General features: G+C 46.3%; 1 protein-coding gene across 23 annotated transcripts in view; it reads right to left on the bottom strand.

Moving 5' to 3' along the window:
* Nucleotides 1–17,199, bottom strand: part of LOC125704608 (adhesion G protein-coupled receptor L3-like) — a 178,290-nt gene that overhangs the window by 126,742 nt on the left and 34,349 nt on the right. For 21 of the 23 annotated variants that reach the window (XM_048970399.1, XM_048970420.1, XM_048970415.1 and 18 more), the window contains one exon: nt 869–1,039. In XM_048970399.1, the coding sequence (XP_048826356.1) occupies nt 869–923 (55 nt within the window). In that variant the 5' untranslated portion in view covers nt 924–1,039. The remainder of the gene's footprint in view (nt 1–868; nt 1,040–17,199) is intronic. The other 2 variants (XM_048970398.1, XM_048970400.1) reach the window with 1 other exon arrangement.

The following is a 17,199-nucleotide window of genomic DNA, read 5'->3' as shown; positions in this document are numbered from 1 at the left end:
TCTGTGAGAATAAAGACATCTGTCTCACCTCATAACTCACTGCATGTCCCATCCGCTAAGTAGTGCCCAGCGTGTTTACACATCCGTGAATTATGGACGTGTCACCGGCACAGAAATAACACCCGAAAACAAATTCAATTCAAGTCAAAGTTCTATTTGGACTGGTTTGTTTCCAAATCCTAGAGTGGGGTTATCAAATGTCTCCCCCAGCCTTTGAGAGCAGAGAACAGCCAAAGGACAGGAAGCAAGTTCTGTTATTTTTACAGCAAAGGCTGCACCAAGGGGTGGAAGAAACGCTGAGTTTGACGGAAGGCACGGAAAAAAAGAAAAGAAATACCAATATATGTGTCAGCGGTACTGCATTGTGCTGTTGATTCTGCTTTGCTGGGGAATTTAGCATTCAGGCCATATGCATCTGGTCTGCCAAGCCGCTGGCACATCAGATCTTTGCTTCATTATGTCACTGATTCTAGCTCGACTGTAAACAGCGAAGAGGAGGGTCACATGACTATGTCTACAGAACGATGGGACAAAAAACCCACCCGCTGTAAAAAGCCTGAAAGAAAAGGGTCAGCACGATACAAAGACACAGCGAAAGCTGCAGCAAAGGTAATGTGGAAATATATCAGCATCATGCTACGTGCTGGAGCCCTAACTTTTCCTTGATTATTGTTCTTCATTTTAATTAGAATTTAAATTACTTAATTTATTTTTTTCGCAGAACAATTGTTGGGAGCAAATCGGAATGTGCGTTGATTCTATCTTGGCCCAATTTGAATTACTTGAATAACCAGAAGGGGGCATGTTTTTTTTTTTGGGGGGGGGGGGGTGGTATTTGACTGTGAGGGTGTTGGGTTGCGGATCTCACCCAGAGAGACAGGTGTGAAGAGGGCGATGAGGAAGAGCAGCTGTGCAGTCCACATGGTTCCCCCTCCCGCTGAAGGTTCGCCACCAGAGGGAGCCGTCCCGGTCGGGCCTGAGCAGCCCCACACACGTGGTGCAGACACGCTGATCACACACTGGTCCCGCTGTCAGTCTGCTGAGGTGGGAGGAAAACCAAGGCATTAGCCTCACATTACCACTCTGACAGCCATTCATCAGCGATTCCATTTTGTTTGGACTAGAACCACGAGGCCTGTATAATAATAAGCTCTCAACTTTAAAATTATTTTTTCTATCTGTGTTTAATGTTGAAGAGTTTCTTCAAAATGCACATTGAGATTCCCCACAGGTGTACAGCCTCAGTCAGGTAGACTGTTGATTGAAAAGATCCTGTTATACACGCTTCTCGAAGACAGATGATTTACTATGACCAAAAATCCCAAACCGACCAAACAAAGTCAGAGTGATCAGATTTCGTACGAAGGAAAATGTTGGGCAAAGGGAAAGAAGAGGAAATACCTCATCGCAAGTCAACCCACTGCACAATAAACCTTTCTAGCCTGAGGACTTGTGGTCACCTCATCCGTGACCCAACATCCCTGGCTAAACCAGTGAGGCAGAGCCCTGGATTTCAGGCCCATGCCATCACCCAGAGAAGTGACCCATCTTAGCTCAGCACAGTCAATACAAGGGCTGTGGCAACTACCGGCTTCAGAAAGTCAAACCCGGCCAACAGACAAAATAAACACACACACACACACACACGTTTGTAGTTATATCTTAGTGGGGACTCTCAATTAATTTCTATGGGGAAAACTCTAATCCCGACATGACGACCTTAACTCCTACCCAGCCGTAACCTTAACCATACGTAACCCAACAAAATACAAGTCACCACACACACATACTGACAACCCTGAAAGTATAAGACAACAGCACAGCATGCGATAAGGAATGTTTGCTTATTTCATGGCAAATCACAGCAAAGGCGTTAATGAAGCGAGTGTATTTTTTGTACGTACCTCATGTGCTAAACCATATACTTATTAAATGGTCTCTGCAAGTCATGGCTTATTGATGAATTTATCCTATTTATTGATTCCTCTCAGGGGATTTTTGGCATTTTTACTGCTTTTGATTGAATTCACAGAACTTTGTGAGGACCTGAAAACATGCTCACCACAACGTTAAAATAACAGGTTATTATTACATTGTGGGGAACATTTGGTTCTCACGATGTAATATAAATATAACCTACACGCGTAAACAGACAGCAAGCCATCCTTTCTCATTGAAATACCTACATTGTTTAGGCTCTGTGTTTCTACAACGCGCCGATGCACCTCCATGATAGATGCTCTTTCACAGCTACAGCCGAATCGCAGTCTTTCCAGGGCTTGCCTTTGTCTGTCATTGACCTCAGTCTGCCGAGTCCACAATCACAGAGAAGCCACACGCAGAGCTAATTCCTCAGCAGCCAGTAAACTGCGGCTCAGTCCTCCTTTCAGGTAAGTGATCACATTCACTGCACATTGTTCACAAACTCCTTCCTACATATCTCATTTTTTGCAATCTCTCACTTCTTCTTGACAAAAAAATCCATTTCTAGCCTTTCTGGGTAAAAGCCACTGAAGACACTTTAAATCAGATTTTTGTATTTTTTTTGCTGAGAACTGAATAAATCCTAAATCCAGAGAATATTTAAAAACGCTAAACATAGTGAAGGAGACAGACTGGAGCAACAGTGCTGTCACTCAGCCATGCCTAGTGTCCACATTTGTGCAAGATTTGTCTGCAGATGGTATCTGCTACGGGTCTGAAAACGTACTCAGCTGGTTTCATTACTGAAACATCTCACCACCCCTCAGTAGTGTTACGGTTCACCACCACCACCCCCTGCACTCAATGCTTCAAATGTTTTAAATGCGTTATGCCTTTCTTTGTCCACAAGCTAAAACAAGTTCATTTTCTGGGGGCATTCCTGTCCAGGCCCCACCCCCCTACTCCAACCAAACCCCATGTTGAACACAGTTTTGGAACAGGGGGCAGGACCCCCCCACAGCAAGCAGACACCACAAGGAGAATTGGGGAGGGAGGGGTGTTTAGGTGGAAGAAGCACATCCGTCTTCTATACCGGAGAGTATCGATCTCCACAGACGTCCTCCCAGCCTCTCCCTGCTTTGTATTTAAATGCTGGCTTGTCATTTATGTCATTTACCTCACACTTGACTTTGGGGCACTGAAAAGGTCACACGCCTGCAGGCACACACTACATGCCACACCCACACACCCTGGGGTGGCCGGCAGAGGTCATTAACACCTCAGAACAATAATAATACAAACCATCGATGATTCAGCAATTCATTATAATGCAGGTATTTTATATAGGCTGTCTATCTATTGCTTTCTAATTAGAACAATTTCTAATTACACTGCAATTAGATAAAATAATTTGTAATTTGAAAGAATACCCAAAATATACATTTGCGAATGTTTATCGGCTAGCTCTCTCGCTCTCTCTAATCTTATGCGCACATGATCCACAACACCTTCACTGGTAGTCTCAGTCTAATAACTTGAAATATTTCAGCATATGGGAGCCACATCTCCAAAAACCACTACATCACACAGCAATTAATATATTTTGCAAAACGTGGGGTATTTTGTTACATTTCTGTGGTCACTCCGATTGCTGATATTTTTTCCCAGACTGTTGGTTTCAAAATGCATTCCCAACACAGTGCTGGTAAGGGAATAATGCCTTAATCCCAATCTCTCTCTCTCCCTAACATGCACATTATGCAGACGTGAGCTGAACACAATCAAAAGCAAAGCAGGCCAGCGCGAGCCATGTGGCGTAACGTGACACTGTTTATTACCTACCAGGCGACAGGTGACAGGCGCGTTAAGGCCCCAGTGCCACCTGATACCAGACCCCCCCCCCTTTGTCATCATATAAAAAAGGGTGTTACTTAAATTATCAAGTTACACCAACTTCATTCAGCTTTTCACGGTCTCGTCAACACAATGGCACCCTGATGCACACTAAATAAAACAACATCAGTCAAAAGGAGTTTTGCTAAGGGCATTTTTTGCAAACTAATACAAACATCAATGAGGCGCTTCTAGAGTTTTCTATAGGACAATTAGCACACGGACTGCATGCTAGTCGGCGGACGCCAGCCCACCCTATTGTCACAGACTCCCGACAGGAGTGACACAAGCCGCATCTCCCAGCTACAAACAGCCCCCGGCTGAGCGTAGCCTCAATTAGCTAATCAACGGACTAAAGAGCGAGTCGTTGAGAAAACGATACTGTCTACAGACCTTCGTCTACATTGAGAACATATAATAGAATCCACAAAGCCAATGAATTTGTCAGCTGGTGAAAAATCTGGATTGGTGGCAGGCTGCCTCCGGCGGCTGAATGTCTGCTAATTGCGCTAACTTTAGCCCGCGTAGCCAGGGAAGCCTAATGAGCAGACTGTCAATGGCTCCTTTGTGGACAGCTCCTAAGGCCTGCTAATGAACATGGGGATTGGAGGGGGTCCCTGCCAAGGCTGTGTCAGCTCCAGCTGCCTCTGCCTCCTTCCCTGCGGCCACCGGTCGCGATCCGACTGCCGCGCCGTGCATGCTGCCTCGCCGCAAGTCGGCGCAGAGGCAAGACGGGACCCAGAGCTTACGACAGACAGCGCGTGAGCGACTCCATAAGGCCTAAAGGCGTGCGGTCAATATGCTTGGCTACGAGGTGCGCCGATTTCACTACATCTCCATTGCCATATTTATACTGATTTTAAAGTCTTGTCTGTCCTTTATTTCACATTTATTTGTTCAATTTTTTTATCCATCCATCCATTAATTCACTTATCTTTGTTTGTTTATTATATGCATTTCAGTTATTGTTTGCCGTGTGGTTGTGCCTTGAGTCTACAGTAAAGAGGAGGCTGATTATAACCAGAATGCATGTTTCAGTTACCAGCACTGAGGGTACATTTTTATTTTATATTCAATTATAAAAGTATAATAAACGACTCAGTTTTGAGACCAAGCAAGCGGTGATTATTGAGAGAAAGCAACACAACGCAGTTACAACCACTGCATCACCAGAATGCATCTCCACTATCAGGCACTGTCATGAGGAGGAGCTGCAAGCCCCTCCCACCTTGAAAGGGGGGTGGAGGAATTGATCCAAGGCCCCGCCCCAGAATCTGTCCCAAAGGCTTGAAGTGTGTCACGAGGACTCAACCCATGAGGAGGACAGGAGTCGGGTTGAAAAGGAAGGCGGTGAGTCGGCGTGCCAGCAGAGAAGAGGCGCAAGCGATTTGGGCGTGAGCCAAACCTCTCCCCCCGCAGCCCGTGCCAACGCCATGGGCCCGGCCGGGCCTGGAAGAAACGGGCTCTCATTAAGCGAGACTTCCCACCGGCTTATGGAAGAAGACACTGGGCAGAACCTTCACAAGTACGGGGACGTGACGCCGGAAAACATCCCAGTCCGGCGGAGCGGCGAGGCGTGTGCTCCAACCGAAATGCGGAATGCGATTAGGGAGCCCTAACGATCGTGATGCCCGCATCTATAATCTGCATTCAAATTTAATAAGATCCACAAGCATCTTCTGCCCGCAGATAAGTGCCCCGCGACCGCCAGCTTCGCCGAGCAATTATAAATAATGTGATAAAATGAGATGCTTGTGCCATCTTCCGAGCTGGCCCCGAAGCCTGGCCTTGGAGAAAGGCCCTGCAATCGTGCGCATTGTGGTATTCAGAACCGGGTCGCGCTGCCTGAAGCCAACTCGAGCCGACTCCTTGAGTTGCGAGCCATTGAACCCATTTCAAAGGACTTCCCGTCAACAAACACGCACACGGGCGCATGCACACCCGCAGATGCACACGCTCGCCCAGTGCGGAGTGCCGTTGACAGTTGGCGGCTGCAAACAAATTACGAGGTTGTTAGTAAACACGGGCACGAGTGCCATGGCTCCTATTCATATTAATGTAACCATTCAGCACATGGAAAACTCATCTGTGAGTCAAAAAAAAAATGTTAATTCCAAAAAAAGGGACTAATCCCCAGTGGCAGGATAACATAAAGGACCATGCCGCCCCCCTTCCCAGACACTGCGTATGAGCCTTCTGTGCTCAGGTAGGCCTAAAGCAGAACAGAAAGCGAATCCCACCATCAGTCAAAAGCTGAATCTTAACCAGCAAAGACAGCTGGTCCCACTGGCCTCAGAGAAAGGGGGCAACACTTCATCCAGGTGTGAGCAGCCCGTAACCACAGCTTACAGTCTGAGACTCACAAGTGCACAACAACAGATGCCTGCTGGGTACGTCACGGCGTTTCGGCTAGATTGTGGCACGGCATGGTCTCAAAATGGAAGTGCTGAGCCGACCGCAGGGGAAAACCACACGAGGGTAATAAAGAAAAGCAGCTTAAAAAAAAAAAAAAAAAAAAAAACGCATCACTTGAATGTAAACCGCCTGCTCCCCCACCGGCGACATTCACAGAGCGGCCGTATCCGGAGGACCTGTGCAGTTCTTAGACGACTGATGGACAGGGTTTGTGCCGGAAGACCTCTGGATGTTTTAAATCCTCAAAACAAAAGGCAGAAGGCTGGGAGAAGGGAGGGCATCGAGGGGCACAGCAGCGAGGCGCAGCACCAGGACCATAAAGCAAACCTTTATTATGCTGCAATTAGCGTGGGCCTGTGGGGGAGGGGGAGGGTTTTTAGACAGCAATGGGGGCTGTGATTCATGACAACCCGCACAGGACATGCGCAAATCTCAGGTCCCCTCCTGCCAAGTGGGCATTACGAGCTGCTTGGTTTGAAGATATACCCAGGAGCTCAGTGCGGGAGGGACTTGTTACAGTGACGATGAAACCCTTTACAGCAACAGCACGCTCAAAAAACGCCAGACTGCTCTGTACTGTGGTCAGGCCCAACTGTGCTCTGCAGTGAGAACGGTCCGGTCTTACTCTCCAACCTCAAGTTTTCCTTCGCCTTTTGTCAGTGTCATTCGATTTTAAGAATTTTTAATTCTGCCTGATTTCCTATTCAGTAGCACAATATCATAAAACCAAAGCCGAATGAGAATGGCACCATAAAAGCGTGGCCTGTTTATTCTTCTTGAGATACGTCAGGCCTGCCCCGGATAGCGACACTGACGAACGATGCCAGTCAGGCTCTCAGGGGTCAATGGTCCACATTTGTCAGGGACTCCCCACCCCCCACCACCTGATTCCATTTTCACAGACAGCCTCTTGAATCATTCTCGCTCTGCCGCTAATCACGGTGTTAATCGCCCGTGGAATTATGAGAGAGCAATCGCATTCCTCTTCCCGCAATTTTATCAGCATCGCATGGGACAAAAGGTGAGCAATAATCGCTCCCGCTTTTGGAAAGCAGGGTGAAAAAAAAAGATGAAGTTAGCATGTTGGTTTGAGAGAACAAACATTTTTTTTAATAAGCTTTCCTGCAATTCATTGACAGCAGTGTAGATTACCATCTGATAAAGACTGCTCGCGTAATTAACACACGCAGCTGCAAAATACATCAGATGCCAGAGAATCCGCCTTTCAGATGGATTTCAATTACGCAAAATTGCCCAGAATGATTCCACAGCCTCACAAAGTTCACTGTGTCACATTCGTTTCCTGTTTGACGGCAGCGTCCTGCCAAGATCCACCTTATCATAAAACAAGCACGTATATTTATGATGCATGAAAAAAAAATTTTGTACGGCTACTCTTCCATGCATATTTATGAAGCTTTCCCACACATGCAGTTAGGGTTTTTACTACTATGACTAGTTGGAGGACAATAGTTAGCAATCAGCTTTGGTGTCGCCTTTCCATTTTCAGGCACAGCACACAGGCCTCAGAACTTGAAAAGCATAAAGCCCGAGCCTCCTTCTACGACATATGGTGTAATTAATTCTGAATCCGTTTCCGACACCTAGCACTCCATAGCCACTCGGTGACTCAAGAACATTTGTCTCCAAACATATTGCCTCATTAGTTGCAGAAAGCCCTTCCAAACACCTCCCTTTGATCCGCCCAGGCCACCTCCCCCCCCACATGCCCCCTCAGTCACCACCATGAGCAGGACCTTTCCTCTCCGTGCCCCCCTTGGCACATGGGGGGCTGCGGGGCCACAGATTATTCCCAAAGTCCACCCCGGCACCCCACATATGCACCGATGCGCTCCGTTCGCTGGGCGCCCACCTTCAATCCGGTCCCGCAGTCACTGGCAGACGTTCCAGGCTTTTCCATGGGACTGGCGTGCTTTTCTGGAAGTGACCAAGCTTTGGGTGGGGAGGGTGAGGAAGGGGGACTCTGTCACGCGTCCAGCCTGCGCACAGACACCGCGGGCTGGCAAGTCTAGCGACATCCTCTGTGCCGCACATTTCAGAAGGACTGCGGCTCGATATGGCCACTGTGAAAAAAACTGAAGCACGGCAGTAAAGTTGAAAAAGTGGGACGGACGTCAAGCCAGACGGAGAAATAACTACAAAGTCATGGACAGTTAACACTGAAGGAGTCAGTGCCATGGGTGGAGAAAAAACCCTCTACAGAGAGTCTGACTTTGTCCATTCCTGGGGCCTCGCTCCGCAGACACAGGCCACATGTGAGGTCACTCTCCCCGAAAATACACAGTATTTATGAGGGCTTAGGCACGTTGGCAAAGTGGTGCTCGTGTCCATGATATCTGCTGACTCGTGAGTAAATCACACCACCCAAAACCTGGCGCTGTACAACTCGCACAAAGCGAGGAAACCATCCAGGGGGAGGAACAGAAATGTGTGATGTGCCAGTTGCCATAAGGCAGTGTTTCCCAATCCGGTCCTCGAGGACCCCCAGACAGTGCATGTTTTTGCTCCTTCCCAGCTCCCAGTAAATATGTGGACTGTCTAGAAGGGAGGGAAAATGTGGACTATCTGGGGGTCCCCGAGGACCGGACTGGGAAACACTACCGTAAAGGATCTGCAAAAAATGAAGAAGAAAAAAAAAATCGGTATAGTCTAGTTTGAAGATTACCCTGCTTCCATTGGCTCTCTCCCTTAGGATTATGTGAGCTGGGTACCGTCAAAGGGAGACAGATTACAGTGCAGAGAGATTCATAATGAGGCCCTGTATTATACAGGTGGTGGCACAGACTCTCAGCCAGGAAGTTTTTGGTTCGAATCCCAGGAGGCTAAACACGGTAAGCTGCTTTAGACGAATGCATCTGCAACTGAAACTGCTCCCTCAAAGTGACAGCATGCTATCCGCTCCAGCACATGTGTGTCAGTGAGCCAGTGCGCAGTGTTTCTGCAGGGGAGGCGGCTGGGGATGTCTCCGTCGGGGCGATTCCGGTCCTAGTCTGATGGCCAGCTGTGAACAGGCTGTCAGGGAGACTGACCGCCAGCCAGTGTGGCATCCTCTAGTGGCATCACAACTACTGAGACACTAGGAGGAATGTTCTGCCCCTCTAAGTCCAAAATTTCTTGGATAAAATTTACAAATGATGCTAATTATAAATATTGACTAGACAGTGAATGAGTACAGGAAGATGATAAACTTTCTTAATAATGTCCCCCTGTATCAAAATATCACGTGAGACCTATTCTGCTCGGCAGCCTCCATCCCTGCCCTTTTGTTCCACTCTTTCTTTGTGAGGGTCACAGCTTAGAATGGCTCCATCCGGGATTAGTGGCTCAGCTCGTGTATAACTCACCTCACTGGTCAATCATTGAGCCGCTCTCACTGAGTCTTGCCCGGACAGTGCAGAACCACGTATCGCTAGTGCCAACGTACAGTTGCCTGACTAAGCGCCTCGGTGCCCCACAACCTCCTTCTGTGCTACTGGGTGCAAGCGTGCTCTCTCCCATGACAGCCCCGCACTACGTTAAATACAGAAATACACCAGAGAACAACACCCCCCGGAGACAATTAAAAGCATTACAAACACACTTTGCCCACTGGATTACAACCCTATTCCTCTATGTTCACATTTATAGACCCTTGCTTCATTGTTATATTATAATCGTCATTCCACTCTTTTCAAGCGAGATAAACGTAAGATCGTCTTCCAGAAGAAAAAGAAAAAAAAAATACGAAAGATGCAGACACTTGCTGCCATATCCTGGGACAGAAAAGCGAGATTAAATATTTACCCCGGGTCCCGTTATGTTCCATGGTGTGGGTCCTGCAATCCAATAAATAATATATACACACCATAGCTGTGTACATACAAAAAGGAAACACTTAACACAGGGCCGCCTGGCTGATGGGAACAGCGTGTGGGGGGCGGGCTGATGGTAAGGGAGCTCAGAGCTCAACGCTGCATCCTTCCCGGAACACTCTGCCTACCCACTTATTTATTTATTTTTTATTTTCTTGTATTTATTTGTCCGTTTGGGTGCCGGCAGGAGCTGCGTCGCGGCGGCCGCGCCCCTCGCGTGCCCATCCAAACCACCAAAATCGCCAGAGTCCAAAGACGGGTCTTCAGCGCTCGACAACAACGATGAGAAAAACAGAAAGAAAAAAAGAATAAGACAGAAGAGAAACAAAGCAGTCTTATTAGTACAGGAGCCAATTAGGGCGTTTACAACACCCCCCACACACACATACTGCCCCCCCCGCACCCAGCCTCAAGGGGCCTTACAAAGCCTCCCGACATGTGGCGTCCTTTGGCACACGGCAAAGGGTGGGACTAGGGGGGTGGGGAAGGAGGGACACTGGCTGGTACAGACTGATACACACATGAAAGCTGCAGCACCCGGTGGGCACACCTGCCCCTGGGATTCCATCCACTCACACAGCCGGCTTCCAGGTCCCACGGGTCAACACTGGCACATGTATACTAGATACACTCACTTGCAGTATTTAGTTAAAATGATGAGGCATGTCACAGTCAGGGGCTCCTAAGAGAAACTAAAATGACTGCAGCGTAAAATCACTGACGGCCAAAACGAGGAGTGTTTATTTGTGAAGGCTTGCTCCATATCTAATCCATCTAATTCAGAGATTGCAAAGTCTCCTGTAATCTAATAAATACCAACGCTCAATGCAGCGGGCAAAATTTAATAATGTGCTACCTACAGCCAGATTAGCGAATGCAATTTTATTTTTCGTAAAAGGTTAAAAGATCTACTGAAACTACTACAAAAAAACAAGCCTGCAAGCACCACACAATGAAATATTACCTTAAAAAAACTAAAACCTTAAAGTACTACGTAATAAAATATCCTTTTAAAACAGCACTGAATCAGCAGGTTAAAATACTTTGAGAAACTGTATTCTGTGGCTTGAGAGATAAGCGCAGCTCAAGTACAGATACGTTTCTGCTTTTAATGAAAGACCTAAAATTTGTAAAGAGCTTTAATTGACCATGAATTAGAAAATATACTTTATCACATCTAATATTAATACAAGGCAGAGTTAGTTACAGAAAGGGTAAATACAAATTTGCTGGAGAAACAGAGATAGGAGATTTTTTTTTGTACATCCTGTAGCAAGTGAAATAGCAGCCTTCCAAGAGACCATGCATATCTTCCCGATCACGCTTCCCCACACAGCTCGCCTCGCTATCACTGTCCTTCCGGCACCTGCTGAATTGTTATTTGAATGCCGGGAGCTGAAAGCAGCTGGTAAATAAAACAGGGAAGGGGTTAATTGGGTTCAGGGCTTCTGAGAGAGGCGGTCAGAGTGGCCAGAACCGCAAGCCTGTCCTGGAAGCAGATCCTAATCACAGGGACTTGTTATTTCCATTCTTTCGCATTAGGGCTTCGCGCAAACAGACAGGTCCTTCGTCAAGCCCCGGAGGACACCGTCTTCCTTGCTGTTTAGGGAAAAACACCGCGTCTCCCTCCGGGCCGAGCACAAGGCGGGGCGAGGGAGAGGCCGGGCCAGCCTGCCAGGTCCGTTTCCACTGCAATCGGCTCCCACTGGAGGAAGAAGCCATTAACGTTTCAATTCTTTTTTTTTTTTTTTTTAACCACCTGAGTGCTCGCCTACCCCAGGCGCGGGAGGCACGCAGGCATAAACAAGGACACCTAAAAGAGAATTTACTTGTTTCCTCGCTACCTTGTATAAATTATCAGTGGGTTCAAAGTTTAGATACAGTTATAAATAATGTTTTATATCATGCTGGAGTATCTATTAGTTAAAAGCACAAGAATGAGTTGAAGCTGTTTTTCAAAATTGATGACGGTCTTGCATAAATTATGCAAAATGCCATCCCTGTGCCAAGCAACACATCCACTGAATAACAATCACGGAAGGGACCAAAGGGGCAGCAAAGAGGGAGGTGCAAAGAGATTGCCGGTGTCTTTCCCCCGTGACCCAGGACACAGTGAGAGGCTTAAAATTCTGGAATAAAAGTAAAGTTCATTGACAAGCATGCTGTCTGTTCTTTCTTCGCCTTTGGGATCACGTAAAATTCCGCTGCTTTATGGAAAGCCCCAGATTTTCAAATGATTTAAAAGAAATAATCAATTTTTCAACACACAGCCACAACTTGCCTCACACACACAGCTCCTGTCTGTCCCATACCCACACCCCTGATCTGCCACATGAACAACCCCGATGTCCCCCACATGGAGCGCCACCCCACCCACCAAAAGCCCCCACTCTCCATTTTGCCGTGTACTCGTCTGAGTCCAAACAGCCGAGTCCTCGGCTTCCTTGTTGCTCTGAATCCTTGATATAATCCATTCCTCCTTGTGTTACACACACATCTGTTCCTCACGGAGGATGCCGGAAAACGGCCGAAGGGCGTTGCACGCCTGGCGTTCTCCCGTGTAAGAGCAGATGGAGCTCATTAGACACAGTCATCCATACACCTCCACACTGCAACTCAAATGTCTGCGCGCCTCCACTGTGTAACACTGACACCTCCACACCTCCACTGTGTAATACTGACACCTACACACCTCCACTGTGTAATACTGACACCTACACACCTCCACAGTGTAACACTGACATCTACACACCTCCACTGTGTAACACTAACACCTACTAGGCCTGTCACAATAACTACTTCTATTGTATGATATACTGTCCCAGAAATTCTTGTGTTTAATGATATTATTGTAATTTTTATGCCATTGATATTGACTTATGCCTTGTGCTATTAATAGCACAAGAATGCAAGTACACCCTTTCAAAGAGCAATAAGGTTTCTTAAGACTATTATTCTTAAAAGCCAATTCAGACAATTATTAAGACCATTCAGATACTGGAACTGGAATGACAAAAAAAAGTAAAAATCCTAAATAAATAAAACGCAAATACAAAATGAACTCCCAGGCTCTGTTAACTAAATTGCATTATATATTAAACATTTGGCACAGGGGTGTAGAGAGTCAATCGTTCCTTTACAGGCAATATACTGTCAACCCAGTTCTGTGGGAGCTCCAGTCAGAGACATAAACGAACCTCAATCGTTCACTGGCCAGGAGAGAAGTAATGGAAGAAAAAGTCTGAAAGAAAGATTGTATGTAAATGTAAAAATTGTATGTAGATAGCCTTCCTACCCTCATTTTTACGGCAAAAATTGATAACGAGAATGGCTAGCGGATTTGAAGAATGGATGACTGAGAAAGTACAGATTATAGGATTATAAAGACTGATGGCTACTAACTAAAATAATGTATATTTGTACTGCAATGCCATATACCTCTGTATGTTTCTGTGTTCTAAATTAGTTTTTTAATATTATTTTTTAAATTTTCATTTGAAAACTGATTTAGTTTTAGGTGTTCATAGTTTGAGGGATCGAAAGATAATCAAATCATTACTTTAGTAAAATAGTATACAGTTATAGAAGAATTATTACTCATTGTTATAGAAACCATACCACATGTCATACGTCACGTTTATGACCAGCTTTGCCTGGCACATTGTCACTAGAAGTATGAAAAATTCCGGAGAGTGGATGGTCTGGTACAGCGTTGCATGCGTCGCGACACGTTTTCTTATATAATATGAGTCAGTCCTGAGCCGCGCTTGTGACACAGAGAGCAGATGAGAGGGCAGAAAAACTACGAATAGGGGCATTCATTCCTACATAAACACAATTCGCCAATATCAAGGTTCTGTCCACACATGGTGCAACAAGTCGATAACGTAATCAGGATTAACACCTACACACCTCCACTGTGTAACACTGACACCTCAACGCCTCCACGTCGTAACGCAGACACCTACACACATCCTGTCTTTAACACCCCAACACCTACACTCCTCCACGAAGTACCTCAGATGTTTGCACATCTACATAGTGCAACTGGGACACTTACACACCTCCACACTATCACACTGACACCTTCACGTATCCAGCTTCCAGTAACAGCTCAGTGAACACCAGCTAAACTAGCCAAGCTAAGTATCCTGCTACAGGTACTGAGCCATAAACATGCTCCTCTTTGTTCCCCAGCAAAACATCAGACATTACAAGCTTTTCATTATTTCTACAGCTAATCATCTCTCTGGAGTTCCCACAGGCACGCAGACGTTCATTTTCCCACTGCGTATTACCAAAGCCGGAGTTGGTAGCTTGCTTCATGAACCCTTCCGTGAATGGACACGCAGCTCGGAGTCACCGTCCCTTCATATACTCGACCATGTGGGGACGCAGCTTAACAGCACAGCCCACCAGCTCCGCTCGACACTGTACAGTCCACGGTTCCCAGTCGCAGGCTTGGCTGCGCCCAACCCCAAAATAAATGTTTGTTTTTCGTGTTTGGGGACAAAAGCTGCGAGAAACATGGGAATGAAGGTTTCAACAAAGAGAGCGTGGGTCTCGTGGGTAACAATGACAGCTTTCTATTTGTGGTGCGTTTAATTAGAATTTCAATTGCGAGCGCATTGAGGATGCAGGTTTAAATAAAGATGCCCATTAATGGGCACTGACAGAGAAGGAAACATCTGCACCTTTACATCAGCGGCCGATGACTCGACCCGTCCCATAACCGCCTCTCAAAAGCGTCCCATGGAAAAACGGGCCATCGTGTTTCGGTCAAAAAACGCTCTTTTCTTTGCCCTGTTCTAGGGACTTTCCCTTCAATGTTGGCACATTCTGCACATTTATCTCAAAGATCTGCATTCATCCATCTCTCATTTTCTTTTATGCCCAGACTTCCCATGCTTGTGCCGACCCGACAGTAACGCCTACCGGTACTGTAAATCCCTCAACAGCAGGGCGGCGCTGCTCGGCCTGATCCGGCTCCTAAGCTTTGTCCCGCGCCTGCCATCTGTGCTGGGCTGCCGAAGCCAGTCTTACGTGCTGCTGGCACCGCTGGCATCCTCTTCCAAAATTTTGTGAAGACATGTTGGTTCTGGACTACATCACTTCAGTCTACGAGCGCCATTTGTATTTTGAACATCAATAGATGTCTCCCCAGATACTCCTGTTCCCTCCGAAAATCTATAGTGTCTGTGTGTGTATTATGTTTATATTACATTGTGAGGATCAAATGTCCCCCACAATGTCACAAATACATGTTGTTTTAGGGATTAGGGTTCTGCCCACAGAAATGAATGGAGAGTCCCCACAAAGATATAATTACAAACCTGTGTGTGTGTGTGTTTGTACGTTAATCCTGTGGTGGCCTATCATCCTATTCAGGGTCTCCCAGGTTTCCTGTCCTGTGTTCCCTGGGATAGACTGCATTTGCATTGTACCCCTGCACTGGACAAGTAGTAGAGGATAAAAGAAACATTAAAGAGAAGATGGATGGATGGATGGATGGATGGATGGATGGATGGATGGATGGATGGATGGATCTCACGATGTGCAACTAGAGAAGAGGCGTTAGCATCTGATTAGACAGTCTCTCCTGTCTTTCTCTACTCTCCTAAGCTCTATTTCCCCAAAGGGATTGCAGTGTGCATCCTAAAGAGTGTGCAAATTTAAGGAGAACAAAGATATCCCTGAATCAGAAGACCCTGGGTTTAATTACACCTATTTAATACAACCAAATGCTAAACATTGGGTTTACTTCAAAGGTGCAGAGTTAAACTAATCAAGGAAGATTAAGGCACCAACTCCACTGCTTAGTCGTTCACATACCTAATTGTAATTCATTTGATGTTAGACAATAATTTGGTTTTAATAAGCCTATATAAAGTCGGTAATTAGGGCTACAATATACAATAATAATGAATTATGGAACACTATGCTACATGTTAAAAAAAGTTAAATTCACAGATCTCCGATCAAGCCGTTAGCAACCTGTATCATTGTCTCTCCTAGTAACATCGCATTGCTAAAGGTTAGAGGCCGGACTGATATTCTGATATTCAAGACAGCATGCTGTACTTTGGAAATGTCAGGCTTCAGACTTTTTTTGCGTGAAACTATGATTAAGACCAGGGTGAAGTTGCAGCAGTCCCTGGTATGCCTAACCCCCCTTCCTCATCCCCCCGCTCCCATATTCGAAGGCCAGGTGTTCTCAACATTAAAAAACACCCCCCCCCCCCCCACAAACCCCGGCAGCTCAGAGATATAATTACTAATTAGTGGGCTGGCCAAGTCTCATTTCTGGTTTTGCTAAAAGTACCTTCTGCGGTCTGCAGGTGATGCAGCCTGCACTGAAAAACTGCCCCAGGTAGCGCCAGAGACACAGGACATGGGCACCGCGTGCCAGCGGCTGGCTGGATGGCTAAGGGGCTCCGTTTGTGACACTTCCAGGAAGTCATTATAAGTCTCCAGAAGCATCAAGCAGCTGTTCCTTTCAATGGGTTCCCTGTGCCCATTGATACGGGGTTTTCTTTGGAAATAAGAAACTGCTAAAGAGGCAATAAACCAAAACTCCTAATTATCCCTGAAAAATGTAAGAAAAAAAATGCAAATTCTTGAATAGTATTTGGAAGCTGTAAAACATACAAATATTTACTGTCTTTATGGCGCCATTCATTATGAAACACACAGTAGGAAACCTGCCTGTTTCATGTCACAACAGCCAGCTTTGCACTGAGATGTGCGGACGGTTCAAAGAGCATTTTATTGATGTGATTTGTTGCGCTGAGTTCATCATTAGGAAGCACACTCCAAGAATTGGACATCTGAGGATATGAGGTGCGTAAAATCTCTGCAAGATGCGGCACGAGTCGGCTTCCTGTCGCTGGCTTAATTCTCACACTTGCTTTTCCCTCCATTTTGCTGAAGCTGCGCTTTTTTCACTGGAATGACTGACCTTTACCCACTTCCTCCACGCCCAGCAGCGTCGGTTACCGAGGCGACTATGTCAGACGTCCTTACCTTATTTAGCTCCTTCAGAGAAGGCCAACAAACAGCCACGACAGCAGAATTTCCTCAGCGGGGAAATAACGAG

This window comes from Brienomyrus brachyistius, chromosome 12 (assembly GCF_023856365.1).
Source record: "Brienomyrus brachyistius isolate T26 chromosome 12, BBRACH_0.4, whole genome shotgun sequence".
Taxonomy (NCBI): Eukaryota; Metazoa; Chordata; class Actinopteri; order Osteoglossiformes; family Mormyridae; genus Brienomyrus; species Brienomyrus brachyistius.
Note: the sequence above shows the minus strand (reverse complement) of the source record. Positions and strands in the feature narration are given on the sequence as shown.